Source organism: Periplaneta americana, chromosome 7 (assembly GCF_040183065.1).
Source record: "Periplaneta americana isolate PAMFEO1 chromosome 7, P.americana_PAMFEO1_priV1, whole genome shotgun sequence".
Lineage (NCBI taxonomy): Eukaryota > Metazoa > Arthropoda > Insecta > Blattodea > Blattidae > Periplaneta > Periplaneta americana.
This window is the reverse complement of record NC_091123.1, coordinates 84,879,997-84,901,230: the sequence shown is the minus strand read 5'-3', so window position 1 is coordinate 84,901,230 and position 21,234 is coordinate 84,879,997. Positions and strand designations below refer to the sequence as shown.

At 34.8% G+C, this 21,234-nt stretch overlaps 1 protein-coding gene across 1 annotated transcript in view; it reads left to right on the top strand.

Moving 5' to 3' along the window:
- Positions 1-21,234, top strand: part of Cul4 (cullin 4) — a 95,930-nt gene that overhangs the window by 20,417 nt on the left and 54,279 nt on the right. Inside the window, exons 2-4 of the mRNA XM_069830969.1 lie at positions 5,217-5,390; positions 5,725-5,914; positions 17,245-17,580. Of these exons, the coding sequence (XP_069687070.1) occupies positions 5,217-5,390; positions 5,725-5,914; positions 17,245-17,580 (700 nt within the window). The remainder of the gene's footprint in view (positions 1-5,216; positions 5,391-5,724; positions 5,915-17,244; positions 17,581-21,234) is intronic.

Sequence of the window (21,234 nt, the reverse complement as noted above, 5' to 3'; positions counted from 1 at the left end):
ACAATGTTTCTGCTGTGCCACATTTTGCTGACTTTTAGTTTCTTTCATAACCGTTTCTCTATTACTTTCGTTTATTGTGTTGATTTCTTCTTACTCCTCTCCTTTGCCATGATTCACATTACTAATGAGATGACACTGCACTAGTTGCTGACATCAAAGAGGATACTGTATAAGCAATCTGATAGAGCAGGGGTCGTCAGCACAGAGCACGCTGGGGCTAGTCTCTCTTACCTGCGGAAAACGCAGTGCACTAGGGTGCACTCCATAGCTGGTAGCGGGTATGCTCTCTATCTCTCCCTGTTGCACGACAGTGCACACGGGACAGCACCGCGTACCCTTTGCACATTTCAGCGAGTGCTGATGACCACTGTGATAGAGTAAGAGAAGAGTGTCTAAAAGTGGGGTTTACAGCTAAATCTGAAGAAAATATAAATCATGGCCCTTGAAAATCAAGTGCAGGTTATAATCAATGGAGAAACAAGTCTACAGAAAGATATATTTATCTAGGAATTCTCATCGCAAGTTTTGGATATTTCATAGAGAAAGTCAAAAGACAAATTACAATTACAATCGGAAAGAGTGCAGTGAGGAATGAGGAAAGTCATGAAGAACTCAGAAATATTAAGGAAGACAAAGGATAGGATAGTAGAGGCATGCCAGAAATCAGACATTAAATGTACAGTTATGTGCGCGGATTGCCGGTCTGTGCAGACTGCATCATACAAGCTTTGCTCTTGCCAGTTCTTGACTGGAGGGGTGTACAATAATCTATTCTGCACTTTTAGTGTTGGATTAAATAAACATTTGGACATTATAAACACACTTAGCAGAAGGAAAGAAAAAAACAGTTATCTTTGTTTATATTTGACAATTGTAATACAAGAAACTTTAGGCTTACTCAATTATACTTCACAAAGTAGTGGTTTGTAAAGCATAATTTATTAATATGATTTTTATATAGTATTTGAAGAAAAAAAAATATTGCAGTAATTTCGAAACAACAAAAAACGAACAAGTACTTCATTTTACGTAGTAGGTACTAATTATTTTAAAGTAATAGATCCTACTCTTTCATTGTTCGTCAAGCATTATTATTTATTGGTACACAAATGTTGAAGAAAATATTATAAATAATTGATTAAATGGTGAGCTTACTTGTGTTAATTATGTAAGCATGTGCGGCTTACAGCTGTTTCAGTGCTACTTGACACATTCCTCAGAGCCTTCTGTGTCTCGGCGTCATCTCAACTTCACTGCCTGTTGTGTGGGTGCGTTCGTGTGATGAAGAGTTGTGTCAAATAGTGTGTGTGTTCTGAAATTGATTTGTGTGTTGAGAATTTGATTAGGGTGTGTTTTAGTGTGTCTGTATATTTCTTATTGTTCTAGTGTGTTGAGTTTTTGGTTTTTGGTTGTATGTGTAGGATTTCCATGTCTGTATTTATGTTATTGTAGTGTGATTAGCATTAGTTATGTGTTCGGCATATGTAGATGCATTGTGTCCTCAGGTTATTGCTTTAATGTGTTCTTTGTATCGAGTTTGGAATGATCTGCCTGTCTGTCCAACCAGAGGACAGGACACCAGGGCACAATACATCTATGTACATATGCCGAACACATAACTAATGCTAACCACACATACAATAACATAAATACAGACATGGAAATCCTACACATACAACCCAAAAAACAAAAACTCAACACACTAGAACAATATGAAATATACAGACACACTAAAACACACCCTAATCAAATTCTCAACACACAAATCAATTTCAGAACACATACACTATTTGACACAACTCTTCATCACACGAACGCATCCACACAACAGGCAGTGAAGTTGAGATGATGCCGAGACACAGAAGGCTCTGAGGAATGTGTCAAGTAGCACCGAAACAGCTGTAAGCCGCACACGCTTACATAATTAACACGAGTAAGATCGCCATTTAATCAATTATTTATATTCAAGTGTTAAAAGTAGTGTACAAAAGATTCAACAATGGAAAATATTATACTCCCAATTAATTACATGCAGTAGGACATTGTGAAGTTTTTACACTGAAATCACTTCCTTGCTGTATTTCAGTATAAATTAACATTAATATTAATAAATAATATAAATTAAGCTTAAAATTTAAATTCACATATAGATTATTTGGAAAACGTTGAGAGCAAGTATCGACAAGTTGGGAGCATTACTGAAAGAAATTAAAAGTGTAGTTTACAAGCTGTGAAACGACGATATTCTCTTTATGTCAGGTTTAAAGATTTATTACTGTAAGTATATTAACATAATATAGTGACGTGAGATGGAAAATTTGCCATTATATATTTTCCAGAACATTTTTGCCTTGCAAATAGTTGCTTTCTTCGCTCCTTACAACCTCAAGAGCCTCACATGTATTCCTCACTATATTCTCATCACTTACCAGCGTATAAAATGAAAGTTGTAAGTCGTCTAATCTTTGATGGCTGTGTTAGTACAGACTCCAAAAGAACGCCATTGTCAAGTTCGTTTTGCCTTGAGAGTACTGATTAAGAAATAAGTGCTGGCAATATCATATTTTGAGAACTTTACTAATCTGATCTAAACTGTCACAACACTATCACCTCGACATGGGCTGATGAAAGCCTTTCATTTTAAAATAATTTATTGTTGGCTGAGGAAAACATTATGACAATTATGTTATATGATTCGTAATTTCTCTTCTTCGTTATCTGTGAACTCACTTTATTTATCATAACTCATTCACAGACACAGCCAAATCAGCACCTGTACTGAAACTGTGTTATTGAAACAAAAGCCGATATGCTGCTGCAGATACTGTATAGCCCTGTTGCGCTCCCCTCCAAGGTGATTCACTCCCTCCAGGTAGGAGAATAGAAAGTGCACATCACACAGAGCCAACTGCATAATGTGCAGGGTTATGCCTGGTATACCCGATAGTAAGATGTAGATGTGAGTCCTGGACTCCCAAGAAAGATGACAAGAGGAGAGGCTAGACACAGTTGAACTATGGATTTGGAGAAGACTTCTGAAAATATTCTGGACACAGAGAAGAACAAACAAGTCCATCCCAGAAATAGTAAGACGAACATTACCTCTACAAGGAGTAGTTACAAAAATGAAGCTGCAATGTTTTGGTCATCTCATGAGAAGGAAGGAATCTGTAGAAAAAAACGTCATGCTATGCCAAATGGAAAGAACAAGGAAACAAGAAAACAAATAAGATAGTTGGATGAGATTCACAAAGTCATGGAGGAATTAAGAAATATTACACAGGTGGTAGAATGAGAAATAAAACTACAGCTGACCAAAATCCATATGTATCATCACGAGTCATGCAAAACCTGATGTAACTATTTTAATTCACCTTTCTTCAGATAGTCCAGTATTTGGAGTAACATGTCTTGTTAAAAAAGCAAGTAAAGAATTCCTAGATTTAAATAAATTATTTTTCTGGGGCATATCATCAGTAACATTTTGCCAATTTTAGTTAGATATCTGGAGGAGTTCATTCATATATCTTATACGTGACCAGAATCATTTTGGGCAGATGGCAGCATTAAATCTTTTACAATACTTGTACTTGTCTATATTTTCCTAGGAATTCCTCTTATGCACCACTTAGAGATTTCCCAATACCATGACTGAAATTATTTAAATTTTTGGACTTAGGATTATTTTACAATCTTACTTACTTACTGGCTTTTAAGGAACCTGGAGGTTCATTGCCGCCCTCACATAAGCCCGCCAATGGTCTCTATCCTGAGCAAGATTAATCCAGTCTCTACCATCATATCCCACCTCCCTCAAATCCATTTTAATATTATCTTCCCACCTACGTCTCGGCCTCCCCAAAGGTCTTTTTCCCTCCGGCCTCCCAACTAACACTACACTCTATATGCATTTCTGGATTCGCCCATACGTGCCACATGTCCTGCCCATCTCAAACGTCTGGATTTTATGTTCCTAATTATGTCAGATGAAGAATACAATGCGTGCAGCTCTGCGTTGTGTAACTTTCTCCATTCTCCTGTAACTTCAGCCCTCTTAGCCCCAAATATTTTCCTAAGAACCTTATTCTCAAACACCCTTAATCTCTGTTCCTCTCTCAAAGTGAGAGTCCAATCTACTGTTATAAAATATTTTTAATTGTGGAAGAGACAACATATTATATTTCTGTAAAATGCATAACAGAGATTGTTATACCATACAATTCCTTAAACTTCGATATTGTAGAAGTCTAATGCATCACTGTAATGGAAGGAAAGTAAAAAGAAAGAGAACCCCCTGAAAACTAAAAAACTAAAGATCCTGTTACACAAAAGTATCGATCACTCTCTATACTCCCAAGTACTGTATTGAGGATCTCGAGATATTACAAATATCGAGGACCCAACTATATTAATAATAATTGCAAGCAGTTACAAGTTATAAGTTAATCTGACACGTTTTCTCAGATAAAATATAAACACTTTTATCTTTATGCCTTTACCAGAATATATGCTATGGTATACAGTATATCTCTGTGTAGATACTTGTAGTATATTGCCATATGCTAATACAAAGTACGATTCTAGTTGAGTAATCATACACTTCTGTCTCAATAATATGAATCACTTTAAATCCAGTTCTGACCATAAACTTCTGTTTCAATATCGTGAACCATTTTAAATTCATTGTTACACGTGAATCCTCCTTATAACACGACATTTAGTCTCTACCTAAAATAGCACAAGACCACTTTCGTAATAGATAAACTCTTAAGCCTGGTAGAAGCTGAATACGAGACTGTGCAGCATTAAAGCTTCATTGCAGAGAGCATTCACTTTACTAATAATGATATTTTTATTTTCTTATCATTCTTTGCCATCTCCTATTTTCTGTGTTCATAATCTTCTAGAAGCAGTTTGACTTTATATAAAAATAATTAATTACAGATTTTAAGAGAATTGAGTCATTTCTCAATAACTGTTTATTTTATTACTGATACGATGTTATGAAGACAAAGATGTATGGCAACCTGTATAACATAATGCTTGTTCTCTTAAATATTCAGTTACTAGTTCCTTAAAAATTGTTTTCATTTCGTTCATATTTAAAATTTCTACAGTGGATAGGGGTTGTTAAAACTCTGAAGTACGTTTTGACTTACAACATTGTTTCTACTGTATATTAGAATATAAGAAAATATGTGTATTATTGTTTGCAGAGAAACCAAAACTTCCAGACAATTATCAAGAGCAGACATGGGAGAAACTGAAAGAAGCTGTAATTGCAATTCAGACATCGAAGTCTATACGTTATAGTCTAGAAGAACTATATCAAGCAGTTGAAAATATGTGCAGCCACAAAATGGCTTCTACTTTGTATATGAATCTTACTGGTGAGTGAAAGTAAAATACATTTCTTTAAAGAAGACTTCCGTATTTCGGATATCTTTACACAGAAGTCCTTTTCCAGAATTATTGTACTAACATAGTAGGCTGGAAAGAAGTCAAGGGAGAAATATTTTGTAGCAAGTACAAATTAAGATGATTGTTTAGTAGTAGGCCCTAACATTCCATCTTCATCTGAAAATAGTATATATTTTATATTTTTTACATACTTATAATGTATTATAGCAGAATAAATTTGAATAATCTTTGTGATAAATGCTAAAAGGAAACGATATTTAACTTAGGTACTATAAGATGGTAATATATCTCTTATGTATGCAGGTTTGACTGAGAAACATGTGAAGGCGAATATTGAACAGTTTATGGCAGAGTCGATGGATCGTCATATTTTTCTGAAACGTATGAATGAGTGTTGGCAGTCCCATTGTCAACAGATGATAATGATTCGAGGAATCTTTCTATATTTGGATCGCACATATGTACTCCAAAATCCAACTATCCATTCTATTTGGTAAGTACAATATAAGTGTAAAATTAGTTTGTATGCCATATTCGTACATAATAATGAAATAAAGAGGTATGATTCTTAGTATAAGAGTAGAATCTGTGTTTAATTATGTTATTGGCATGATGAAGTGCAGTGTCACTTATAATTAGAGACAGGATTTTCACGTAGTATCAAATCTTATGCATACATTCATGCACTATCAAAAGACCAAATATGTACAGTGAAGGAGAAAAGTAGACTTTATGTTTAATTATGAAGTGCAGTATCACTTATAATTAGAGACAGGATTTTCACGCTGTATCAAATCTTATACATGCATTCATGCACTGTCAAAAGACCAAATGAGCCGTTCAGAGCAGAAGTGGTGTAAGTCAAAATTGAGTAATGGGGTTTAAAGTAAAAATTCTGTAAAATACAGCGCAAAGTAGCAATTAATATAACCTTCATACTATCCACTGTCTACTAACAGTTTAAATAAATTGAATATTAATTGCTACTTTGCGCTCTACTTTACAGAATGTTTACTTTAACCCTAATAACCCATTTTTGACTTACACCACCTTTGCTCTGAATGGCTCAAATATGTACAGTGAAGGAGAAAAACATTAAAAATTATGCACTATTAAAATTGAAATTTACATTTAATTTTTAAATGGTACAATGTACTACTAAGTCTTTTCAAATTTTCAGCAGTCCTGTTAATGCGTTTATCTGTCAAAATATTTTTGGACATAGAAAATGACTTTTCTACTTGACAAAAAGTGATGGTGTAAATTTAAAAGATGAAATTTAAGATAAAAGGAGGCCAAATTCTGTCTCTCCAACATTTTCACCACAAATTAGTATTTTTACTGAACACACAAATTCATAGTCAGGATTTCCATTAATGACTTTGTCCAGTTAGTCTTTAGCTGACGTAGGCCCAGAGTCTCCAACTTAGTTATTGTGGTAGACACTTTTGCAAAATTTGTCTACTGTGCCACAAGATCTGTTCTCAGACATTTAATCAGAGGTATTTCAACACTTCACACTTCACAGTGCACCACAGAATACAAATATAGCAATTTTAAAAAACAACTATACATGTATTACAGACCTACTACTTCTCATCTAATGGGAAGCATGTTAGTACTAGTGTTGACAAATTACTGGTACTAAGAGGGATGCATGAGGGTGATTCTTTCAATAATGATTTTAGCCTCAAGGTGGGGCTTGTATAGAATAAGAGTTTGGGGTCTGGAATTCCAATGTGACAATACAATGAGAGATTAGCTGATAAGGTACAGGAGTTCTCAGGTAGAAACCCTGCAAACAGTCCTTTCACTTATTTTTTGCAATTGATTACTCAAATATTGTAAGCTCAGAAATACCAAACTCTAAGAGGCAACTTTATAGAATGCAGTATTATGGGATTTAACATAAAATATGTCATAAACAATAAAATTGGACGTAATATGATAGATATAGCTCTAAATATGATTTATTAATGTAGTAATTTTGCTTTGAAAAAAAGAAATGATTAAAAAATTAGTCCAAATCTTAAATTTATTTGTGATAGGCCTAAAGTAATAAAAAGTATTGTATTTAATTTTTCAAATGCACCAAACCCCAAATCTCAACTATATATAGGCACAGAGTTCGAAGTAAGCCTATGTAACAGTGCGCGAATAATTTGTGTAATTTCAAATAGTCATAATTTTGTAAATAAAACAATATGTGTCTCCTTATTTGATGTTTGGAATTCATGGAAAAAATCGACCATTTATGAGAAGGCCGTGTTTTGTTGCTGTGCGATTTGATGGAATGACTCAGTTGTGGCTTATGACTATATCTCCCGGAGTCCTTTATATGCTTTGTTTTGTTATATCATATTAGAGGGGATCATTTAAAAGTTAAAAGAAAAATAATTATATTTCATCAACATCCGCCCCCTATTTATGAGCATGGATGAACATGATGACAGCAAAATGAATCCAGAATCTGGTGCCGAAAGTTACCCTGCATTTGCTCTTAATGGGTTGAGGGAAAATGGAAAATACTGGAAAAACTTCATCCAGGCAACAGTCCCAAATAGGATTTAATCCCAGACCCTCTAGTTTCTCAATGTGACCACTACTCCAAAGCAGTGGACATTTATAACAAAATATGTTTCAGATCCAATAATATCTATGATGTACACGTCATATTCCTTTCACTAAGTCTTCTATGCTACAGTTCGGTCTGTGAGCTGTGATACAGGCTGGCTCAAGTCAGGTCCAGTAAAGTCCTTTCAAATCTGTCCAGTCCATATCCAGTGGCGTCTTAACTTTACAGATCATACATGTCTCTATTTGCAATCAAAATAAATGTAAACAAACAAAAGGATTATCGTGACTAACATCCATCTGTGGTATAATCAAGGTGATGGAAGGAAACTGAAATTAATCACAAACAATAAGACTATAATAAAAAGAGAGGTTCATAAGCCAGATTAAATGTAATCCGTAAAGAAGCTAATGGAAACCACCAGCGAAACCACATGCACAAAAATAGCGGAATTTTAAAAGCCTTCTCTATTCCTCGTAGTTATATTAATACAAGGTGGCCCAAAAGACAGGGAAATTTTGAAATGGAGATTTAAGGTAGAGAATAAATACTTTAAATATATTATCATCATTTAATTCGAGAAAAATTCGTTCCGGCACTGGGAATCGAACCCGGGACCTCTCAGCTCTGCGCGCTGAGTGCTCTTTCCAACTGAGCTTTGCTGGGACACGATACACGGTGCCGGCCAAACTCCTCTCGTTGTAATGTTTTACATTGTCTAAAGTGCAGGTAATAAGGTCGTAAAACATTACAACGAGAGGAGTTCGGCCGGCACCGTGGATCGTGTCCCGGCATAGCTCAGTTGGAAAGAGCACTCAGCATGTAGAGCTGAGAGGTCCCGGGTTCGATTCCCAGTGCCGGAACGAATTTTTCTCGAATTAAATGATAATACACATTGGCTACTTCATAGTAGTCGTATAATATTCAATGAGGTAGGTGAAACCTCATATAAAAACTGTTAGCAGTTGTCACAAACTGAGGTTGAATATGGCCATAAAGTCATTTACATATGCGCTCCTGCATGTATGACTTACATTGTCTAAAGTGCAGGTAGTAAGGCCGTAAAACATTACAACGAGAGGAGTTCGGCCGACACTGTGGATCGTGTCCCGGCATAGCTCAGTTGGAAAGAGCACTCAGCGCGCAGAGCTGAGAGGTCCCGGGTTCGATTCCTGGTGCCGGAACGAATTTTTCTCGAATTAAATGATGATAATACTCATTGGCTACTTCATAGTAGTCGTGTAATATTCAATGAAGTAGGCAAGACCTCATATATAATGAATATGTGATACTTTAAATATATTTATGCTCGACCATGCTGAAATGTAGTAATTATACACCTGCTAGCAGTCCTTTAATGCATGTCATTAAAGTACAGGTGTTTTCAGCCAATGACAACTCAGCTTACAGGTGTTCAGCCAATGATAAGTCAGCTTTGTACCTTTATAAAACCGCAAGTATCGATTATTCTCGGATATGCAATCGAAAGAGAATTAGCGAAAAGTCATGGAGGCTGGAAATCCAATACTGTCGCAGAAGGTTATGTTCTGTTACTATAATAATTAGCGTTAATTGTAAATAATATTCAAATAAATTCAATTTGTCATCTCGTTTTTCAATGTCGAATTCAATAATCAAGGTTATACCAAGTTTAACAGGATTACACAAGGTCAATGACATTATTGTTCCTCGGAAAAAATCAATACTTTCGCGTCTGCACACATCTCACAATTCACGACCTAGAACAAGGTCACTTCCGATCTTGTCAGATACAAATAAAATGTATACATCTGAATAATTTCAAGTTAGAAATATGGTCGAGCATAAAAATTCGTATGAAACTCGCCTATAATGGTAATTAAGAAGCTTGTATGAAAATTATGAAACTCACTTGCGCTCGTTTCATAAACATCCATACTCGCTTCTTAAATACTATCATTATAGGCTCGTTGCATAATGTACTATTATTTATGCCTATTAATAGTACAGTGTATGCCATTGATGAATTTCATCCTGATAATTATGTCTTGAAGATGACATCCAATAGGTGACCACCATGTCTGTGCAGACATTCCAGCAGTCTCTTATGAACGTTTTGCATTACTCTACGTAACATTTCAACAGAAATTTCGGCTATTCTCAGATCTTCACTTTCAGTTGTTCTGTCGTAGCAGGTCGACTATGGTACACCTTGCTCTTAACCCAGATGTGCTCAGAAAATTTTAAAAAATATTTTGATTGTTTTTTCTAACATTCTTAATCATTTTCTGTAGTTACATCACTAAAATAATGTTTCATGAAAATAGTTACTTTATTTCAGTCTCAAAACCGGTGTCCTTTTAAAAGGACAATGGGCATATACGAGTACCATTATGTTATTTTATACATAATAGACATATCTAATTTAAGTATAATTTATTTCATTTTAGAACAAAACTATTACACAGTTGTTAATTAATTTCAAATAAACATGCATTTACATAATCATCCTGACATTAAATTATATTAAAATATATTATTTTATGTCATTACTGAGTTTGAAATGTGAAATAAGAAAAGTTTGTCCAAAGCATTCTTTGTTTCCTTTATCCAGACATTATAGCATTTTTTTAATAAATTATTTCTTTTGATGGTAAATTGGAAAACACTTCCTCGACACTTTTTTCTTACAAACTTTGCATCTATGTAGTTTGTTTAGCCTGAAGTATAATCAGGTAATCCATATGGTCATGATGGAAGTCGGCATTGTATAAACTTGATGGTCGACTTCTTTTCTTTGGAGCAGCATTTTTGTTATTTCTAAAAGAGCTATAGCAACTCGCTTGTGGAACGTTAAATGGTCCATGTTTCCATAACTTTGCCTGTATATCTGCCAAGCATTTTGCTCACACACATCAGTGCAATGTGTTATTAGAGGCATGTACCATTTCTTTCCTCTAATCGACACTCTATATTATAGGCTAATGTTTTGATCACATCGGTCTACTCCACCCATTCCGGAACTGTAGACACTGATGAGGTAAGGCTGTTGGACAATGATATTTCTTTTCTGAGATTTGGAAAATCGGCTTACTGTGTGAACGGGAAATACACTTGATGCATTTGAAGCCACTGAAATCACATTATTATTCTTCCAGTTTGTTGTTCAGAAACACTTCCACATATTGTTACGACAATACTATGATCTTCTGTTACTATATGATCAAAATATCCACGAGTTTCCTTTTTCATGTCTCCTTTCATGACTAAGGGACACTTAGATGTTCTACTGGTGTCCCACATAAAACCGGTACATCTCATTGCCATTCACATGTGTTACTATATTACATTATATTAGTTCCACAACCAACTACCTATGTAAATATAGCATAATATGGCACAGGCCAGAATTATCGGTTTATAACAAGTGTTGAAAGTGCCCTCCACCGGCATTCAGAAATCGCTGTGCTCGTACTACAATATTCTTGTTAACACGGTGTAATTGTTGAGGTGAGATGTTATTTATCTCATTTATAATTTTCTGTTTCAGTTGGTCTATCATCCAAGGGTTGTTAGCATATACTTTGCCTTTCAAAGTTCCCCATAAAAAAAAATCACTGGATGTTAAGTCCGGCGATCGCGGAGGCCACAGCTTTTGCTGACAATTTTTTCAGGAAATACTTCGCTGATACGGCCATACTCTGGATGTGTGGCAGGTGACACCATCTTGTTGAAAGACGCCATACTCCTTTTCAATTTCTGTTAATTGTGTGCAGAAAGACTCAGAGATCTGCACATATCTTGCACTATTGATAGTTTCATTGAAAAAAATGGAGCCGATATTGCGCATTCCTATCTTCTTTGGGTGAAGAGATTCTTCATGCACAATATGTGGGTTATCCTGCGACCAATATTTGAAATTCTATGAGTTAACATAACCAGCTATAGCTATAGCTATATCATTGGAATTGAAATCTTCCTCGTCATTTTCAATTATTTGTAATGCTTCATGTAGGCTCAGGTGTCTGTAAAAGCATAACCACAAAATTTGTTCCCTTATATGCCCATTGTCCTTTTAAAAGGACACTTAACTTTATACTGCTGTGATAGGAGAAAATTAAACAATAATTTCAATGTGTAACCGAAATATAAATCTGTCACATATTTTAAAAGTAGAGTACAAAAATTAATCAAACCTATGCATAATCTAGGATTTTACTTATTTTTTCTTCTTTGGGCGTGTAGAATTTTCCATCTTCTAATATTACTTGACAGTGTCTATCTTGTTTCAGACTGTGTATAAAAGTCAGTGAACTGACAATAGAAGGTCTCTTTTTTACAACGGTTTCCTATAACTGTCTATTGTTGTCATTCAGAAAATTACACTTGTACAAACTTTAAAGGACTCAAATTTAAAACAGTGCACACTGTCCTTTTAAAAGGACAATGGGCAGATCTGGGTTAATTTGATCCCACAAGAAGAAATCGCACGCTGTTATGTCTGGGGATTTTGGTGGCTATGAAATGTCACCTATTTTTAAAATCACATGATTGGCAAACAACCGTCATAAAGCTGTATCGATATTCGTGCTGTGTGTGATGTTGCAACGTCTTGCTGAAACCAGGTGACTTGTGGAAAATTCTGCAGTTCATGCACAACTAAGGTTTACATCATGGCAACGTACCAAACAGAATTGATGGTGATCGCACGTCCATCATCATCCTCAAAAAAGTAAGGGCCCATGACACTAGGTGATGACACAGTGCACCACACTGGTTGTGTAGAGGATGCTGGTATAGCTGACGAGGATTATATGGAGTCCTATCAAATACTCTATAACAATAATATTGGAAAGCTTGCCTGTTTAGCATTGCAAGCGGCGGCGAAAAGTGACTTGTGCTGCTATCTAGCGGCTTGGATTGTTTACACACTTCTTGCGGCGTGCTAGGTTACATGAGGACAAACAGAGAAGTGTTCATTTGATGTCAATAAAAAATGCAAATCAATAGTTTTATTTAGAGTCGCAAGGTTCACAACATTTTTAATTAATAAGAAGTTACAAAGTTATTGGAACAGAAATGAAATGAAACAATTCTCGTATTTTCATATGTAATTATGATTTAGTTGTGCATGAATTTAGAAACTTTCATACATTGTGTATTTAGTTTCTTAGCTAATGGTTATCCATTTTATTTTTGATGTAACAATTTGTTTGGACACTGAAATATTTGTCAGTGAAGATACTGGCACAGTCACTGCTTTAGGGATGAAGCCTGTGTCTTGTATTTTATCTTTTACATCAAGCAGATGCGATTTTAAAATTTCTGCAGGCTTTGCATCTTTTGATAGAAAATAACTTATATGTAGTTTGCTTTAAAATTTTGCACATTCTTCGAATAATGAAAACCAGTGTTTGGTTTGCAAATGGCACTTCTGAAATGTTTACGTCAGTTGAAGTTTGTTGATTATGCCTATCTATACCTAATTCAATGAATCCCTCAAAGTGTCTGTTTTAGCTTCGTAAGTTATATTTTCCTTCAAATACATTTTATCGTCAACAATAATAGTTACAATCTTTTCATTCAATGGTACAATATCGGATTTTATTTTTAATAATTAATTGTAGAATGGTGCGATTTATACCGGGCCTATACCAAATTCATAGTCAATTTTTGAGAGATCAACTGTTGGTAAACATAATTTTCTTCTTAGAAATCTTCCATCTTGAGGTGAACATTAATGGAATGTTGCGGCAAAACTTTTATCGCAACTGGAATATAGTTTCCTCATTTCCTTCTTTTTAAGCACACTTGTGACTAATGAATTCATCATCTTGAACAATTTTAATTAAATCTGCATTTGGACTTGCTGTGTTTAGAGCTGTCATTTCCGCTTGAGCCAGTTTTTATCTTTTAGGATTTCTTGCATCGTAAAAAAGTGATCTTAATTTAGTGAAATATTAATGCCTTTAAAATATAGGACTAGGCAAATTATTTGTCCGAATAACTACCTGAATCACTTATTATGAAAAAACATGAGTCCACTTTCTTCACAAAATCAACAATTCACATTTTTAGGCTATGTTACGTATCCCAAGATGCTATTTGGATAAAAAAGTAAAGACTTTCAATTTTTTATTCAGAGAAACTATAAAGAAATTGTGTTTTATATGAACAAGGTAAAGTAGATTTATGCAGTTTAGTACTGTTTCAGTTAACACAGAGAATATGTCATTGCTAATGCACTATCTAATTACACGATGGAGGAGTATGGTCTGTCGTTTCTGTCTAATATCAGAAAACCCGCAGCTTCCTCGATGCAAGATCTAATATGTTTATTTGGGACCTTTGCGATTCTTTTATAGTGATTTGATTTCGAATCATATTTTCGGAAGAAGGAGCTGTTAAATTCAGTGAAGGAATAACTATTATCTTCAGTCTGTTATTAAAAACAGAGTATTAAAAATTAACAGTCCTACGACTGATTTGAAACTTCGGTATACTTTTCCAATTTATTACACTCTATTTTTACTTATCCCTAATGTTTCGAATTATGGTTATTGAAATCCGATAATCAAAAGTGATCTGAATATATTTTGTGATTTTTGCACATAATAGGCTATATTCTATCCCTCTAATTTTAAACGTTTCGTCTAGAACTGTTAACAGTGTTTTTAGTTACTGCTCGCATTTTGCTTATGATATTGTTTGTGTTTTATTTTTTAAAGAAGTTTAGATAAGGACGCAAATAGCGATAGTAGCTGACGCGCCCTATTAAACCTCATTAACTAACGTCTGTCTTTTATTTACTTATATGAGCATGGCACAACTAAAAGACAAAAACAAATAACTGTAGTATCGGTAGTAGAAGCAACAATAATAATAATAATCATCATCATCATCATCATCTTGTAACAGAAAAGTAATATTCTGCTGGTGCTTACATGACTACTCCCAATCTCTATTTTTTGGAAATCTGAAGAAAGATCTAGCATATTTTGCTAGGCATAGTTTTTACAAAACATAGAACAAACATTTCCACATTTAACTGACATTGTGTAGGCTACAACTATAATGAGAATAATCCTTAGGACATGTGTTTGTTGAAGAACAAAGCTCATATTACAGTTCAACGCGCTATTCGCCATGTCAGCCTCGCTGCCTACAGTCCCTGCCGCTAGATAGCACTGGCGATCATTCGCCACTTTTACCACGAACTTTCCGGTATTATCATTGTAGAGTATTTGGTCCTATAAGGAAAATTCTGTTTATTAATGAATTCATTAAGATAGAAGTGGGCTTCGTCTCACATCCACAGTTCATCAATGAAATTGACGTCGTTCAGCTTTACCGTCATTTGTTCACAAAATTGTCGACGCATTAGGTAATCATGGGTTTGATTTGCTGGACTTTATAGGTGGAACTTTAAATCCAGTGACAGTATTCTTTGAACACTTGAACATTTCTTCTGTAGAGCAATTGCATGACGGCGAACTGAATGCTGTGGGCTTCTGTTTATCACCACTCCAATTTTCTGTGATAACAATAACAAATTGGCGAGATGTTGTAAACAGTATTTCATTTGTTATTCATTGCTATCTATTACCCAGGTTTACCATTAAACATTTCAAAATTTCCCGATCTTTTGGGCCACCTTGTATTTACATCAATGTTTGTAATGTAATCATTCCTATTGGAACTATGACTTTTTTCTAATATAAAAAATCTTGAGCTAACACCATCAGTGTTTTCAGGACCAGTAATATTATACATATAGTAGATAGACTACACTATCAAAATTTGCCCTTAAATCCAGTGCTTTACAAAACAAGTCCTACTTTGTAGGTGTCACCTCCTCACCTATGGTTAAATCCAACCACACTCAATAAAACACACAGATTAATATGAAAGTGGTACAAACAAAACATTATATCATACATCCTAACCTAACATACAAACAGGCATAAAAGTGTATAATTCAGTAGTTACCAGTATCCCTTCATCAGTTCGTATCATAAACTTCAAGAGCTGATATTCTAAGCTGTCTCGCCTTCAAGAGGAACAATCCAGTCTTTTGTTCATATTCTGTATTTCCCATGAGGTCGAAACATGCAACGAACCCTTATTCCGATTTAGCATCGAGGATGGTAAATATTTTCTCTCTATAGATGTTCTGTGTTTTTACATTGGGCTAAAATGTGTTCTCAAAAATCCTTTTCCACACATAATGGACAGATGCGTTCTCGTTCTTCAGTAACAATTTTATTACCCTTCCATGCCCTCAATCTTAGCCACGCCAAACCTGCCCTACAATCTTTGCTACAAAAATTTATGTAGTCACCTCTCCCTCAGTTAAGCATGAGAATTTTTCCGAACATTGGAACTCAATTTCTTGCCTCTCAGTATCAGTTAAACGCATCTTAACATTACGCCATACATTTCTTCTATTATTTGCTGCTTTTTCCCCACACCCAACCCATTCCTATATAAGACAGCCCTCTCTGCAGTTTATAAACCCATCCTTTACCACCTGGTACTTTGAATTTGGTCCTAAAGTTTCAGAGTTAATTTAAACTCAGTTTTTTGCTTCCCTTTTAAAATTTCTTTTTTGTAGTTAGCAGGTTTACACTTTTAAGTCAGTGATAATTGATTTATTCTTGCTTGATCAAAACTAATGGTATGTTAAGCGTAATAATACTTTCCTATAAATTACAGATTCATTATTTGTCATTGAGTTATGTAAGCCCTAAGCAGGCTCAACAAAATTCTTGTGCCAAGAATATTAATTATATTATAGGTGTAATGGGAGGGTCCTTGCTGTTCTCAGTGCGAAAATTGTGTTGAACCATTATTGCAGAATTTGCTTTTCAAACCAGACTACATATCAAGCATTCTGTGCACCTGTGAAAGTAACCAATTTGAAATGCAAACTGCTGGTGGTCATGATGATGGAATTCGGTTCTGCAGCATTGTCAGTCAATCTTGATGTGTTTTACTGTAAAATGACACTTCATTAATTGTGTCTTGTGAATAAATTTGTATACTCTTATAAAGTTGTAAAGTCCTTTTTGATCAGCCTATTCTGTTTTTAGTTGATTAACAACATGTTTTTTCATATTAGTTTTATTCAGTGGGAACAGTTTTAATATATTCATTTTATGTGTGTAAATTTCATACATATACACTGTTGTCTAAGTGCTTTTGTTTGTCAAATATGAAACAAATATATTTTCATAATAGTGATGATTATAAAAATTGTGTCTTTACAGGGACATGGGACTAGACCTGTTTCGTCACCACATTGTACTCAATACTTTAGTGCAAACCAGAACAGTGGAAGGTCTCCTAATGCTCATTGAGAAAGAACGGCAAGGTGATGCTGTTGATAGGACACTATTGAAGTCTTTATTAAGAATGTTGTCAGACTTGCAGATCTACTTGGATGCTTTCGAAAGCAAGTTTCTAGTAGCGACAGAGCGGTTATATGCAGCTGAAGGACAGCGACTCATGCAGGAACATGATGTGCCTGAGTACCTGGCTCATGTTGACAAACGCCTCAATGAGGAGAATGAGAGACTCTTGCATTACCTCGACCCTGCTACTAAGTATGAGTCAAGTTTTGTGATTATTAAGTTTAAAATATGTGAAGTTGAAGGAAAGTATAGATAGGATCAAATTACAGCATTAACATCGAAAGATGTCATATGGATATAGAGAGTGCAGCTACTTGTATTACTGCAGTATTTGTTTTTGAAGTGTAATTGAAGAATTGTTATAGGCGCCAATGGGCTAAATTCATAGAGATTAACATTGTAAAACTTGAACTATAGTCACTGTGACAAATCAGTTTCCAATGACGAACACCTGAGACAACAGAGTCATTAGTTCTTCTTAATTGGCCATGGCTCAGTTGGTACCCATTGATACTGGTATATTGTTGCACATAGGAGATTTTGAATCAACATGTTCCACTCTTCTTCCTACCAGAGGTCTCCCCAATCGTTATTGTGGTGACATCTGTTACTAAGAATTGGAAATGGGATAATGACAGATCTGGACAGAATTTTGTCTTTACTCGTAATTGTTTTTTAATAATCTTTAAATGCAGTAAATGTACTACATATGGCCAGTGGCTTTACTTTGTGTTCATTGGAAGCTCCACTTAACATTTTTTCTACATAAAAGTTCTTTGTTCTTTTCTGAGTTTGATCCTGCAATATTTGGTTCTAGAGGTAAGTACAATAATCATTACCACCTTGAATGACCACTGTGGAAGATTGTATTGGAAATTTCTACATTTGGGTTTACTTCATCTGTAGACCAGTGTTGCTAGACTAGAGTCGACAGCAATTGGGAAGGCATTTGTTTGCTAGTGTTTGCATCGAAAGAGACAGATAAAGAGAGCAAGGCAGCATACAACATTACCGCATCGTACTTTACACGCACGTGCAATACAAATATCACAGGAGAGATTTTAAATTATCAAAAGACAATAATAATCTTAACCGTTGATTACTGTAAACATGATGCCAAACACACCCTGTTTCCTTCACTAACAATATTCTCTGCATGGTTCTCAATCCCACATCACATGCTTCTGCAGCTATTTCTTGCATGTTGACAATGTTGCAAGCAGCATTATGATGGCCGACAGCATTCTGTTCGTCAGTGTTTTTAAAATAATTATACCCCTCAAACACTATTTCCAGTGCCTGCCTGCGCAGAATTGTCTTTTTACAATCTGTCCTTCCATTTATTTATCTTACACGCACGCACGCACACACACACACACACACACACACAGAGTATATGTTAGTTTTACTTATTCAATGTATTGAAACACTCACACTTGAGCAAACAAACTTGGGAAGCACTTGTTACATACTAATTCCTATTGGTTCTACTGCACGAGCTTGTGACGTCACATACCAGAAATCGTGGCTATTGAGAAAGACAGGCTATGGTGTGACGTCACATTCTTAGTCATAACATGGCCAACATTGAACAAGTTTATGTATATGAGTAAATGCACATTTAACATATGTTTAATACAGCAATTACTTTCTTTTTTAAAACTTTGGTTATGTATTTATATTAGGCGATTTTCACAATGGCTATGACTAGACCAAGATAACCATGTGACTTCGATTCGCACCGTAGCTTGTTTTTCTCATTAGTCACGCCAGAAATGCTATGGCGCATATAGCAGACGACTGCCATTCCAAATGCCGTCGATTCTAGCTACACTAAAATTTACTCACGGAATAACCAATTTCTACATATGATTTTAGAATACATTTTTGTGCACTATGATCATGCAGAATATGTTAATTAATTACATAGTTTTCTGCATCGAATGCTGGTTTAGCATTCCTTCGGTATTCACGTTTTTATTATTGCTACAGTACTTTTAGAAATAGGCATAATATGTATAAAAGTTGCTTATATAGTGTTTAAACTTATGGGTGTATTATACATATTTATTATTTATCTATTTATTAATATTTATTATTATTTGTTTAAATATGGTGTATATTAAGCTATTTAATATTAGGTAATAGAAAATACCGTATATTTGTTATGGGTTGTACATGGAGCAGATTAGAGAGAGAGAGAGAGAGTGGTAAAAATTTGTTCTCTAAGCTGACAACATCCCCCTCAAGTTCATTGCCAGACAGCTGTCTGAGTCCTTGAGCGGTTCCAGTATTTTCTTGTCACTCAGAACTTTGAAAATCGGACAGAAAGTCTATAAAGAAAGAGCAAAAAATCTTAAAAAAAAAATGACAACACCCAAGCTGCCCCTTCAATTTAAGTGTAATTTAAATAATCCACCCATGGTTACTCTAAAGTCAACTGTACCAATATTTTTATGTGCACATTGATTTTTTGACTAAAAAATTTAGTACCTAGCTGTGAGAATTCCACACAAAATCCACACAGTCGGTCATTCCACACAATAGTCCACACAGCAATAAAAATTTCACACAGTTTGGCAGCACTGCTGTAGACATTGTGAACTTATTTATTTGATATTCAGTTAGTTTTCCATAATATAATGCAGAATTAAGACATTATCTATGTTGCATAGTTTAATCGTATCCAAGTGAGTTTTCTTGTATGTTTTGTGGACCCGTGCATCTTGTCAATTAGAAAGTGGCATCTCATCAAAGGAGCTGGTAGATTCTTTGAGATTTGTGACAGATAAATAAGTACATTGTTTATCTACACAATCTTCAGTACTCAATTATTATCAACATATTATCACTTCATTTTGAATCTGAAAACCCTAATTTCTTTGGTATGAGATTCGTTAAAGTAACCTTTCTTTTATACATACTGAAACTTCAAACAGTACATAGATCACCTGTGTAGTTTTGTATTATCGAAAGAAAACTTCAAATTATCATGTCACCATATCATCACTTCATATCGATTCTGAAGAGCTTAATTTTTTTCAGTTTGAGGTTCGTCAAAACCAATCTCCTTCCATTCTATACCTACTGAAACTTCAAACAGTACATAGAGTATCTGTGCCGTTCTGTAGTGCTATCGAAAGAAAACTTTAAAATAAAATAAGTGTATGTTTGTAATTAATGTGCATTAGTTGTGAGAATTCTTATTACCAAAAAAGAAACAAGCTTTTTGAAAAAAATCACTTGATTAGTCATCTGTATGTTCCTCCTTTTCCCCAATAACTTGTGTGACAGTGCTCACTATACATCACCCCATTAAAGAAAATTTTAACTTAGGAAAATGACTATTTTTTGCAATAGTTGCATTTTTATAGTAATTTTAGCTGCCATATATTTCATCTCAGTGGATTTGGAACACCTCAAAATCTGTGCTTCAGTGGCTAACCATGACAATATCTTTGAAAAATATTGGAGTGCAAGAGGTCAAATGACTTTATTGTCAAATACCTGGCATTAGAAAATAACATATTTCGTCTCATTTTTTTAATTTCTTGTCTCACAGTGGTTTCTCATTGTTTGTCCATATGTTATATTAATCATAGTGTATAATGTCCTGTGCTGTGGTCTAAGGCATCATGCCTAGGACTCGTCTTATGGAATACATGCTAGTTCAAGTCCTCAGAAGGAAGGGAATTTTCTCATAAAATTTTGGCTAGTGTATGGAATTGATATTCATTCAGCATCGTTATGAATTTCGGGAGCTACAATAGGCAGCAAAATCTAGTTTCGAAAACTAGCCATGGCAGCTGAGGGATCATCATGCTGACTACGTGATACATCCATTCT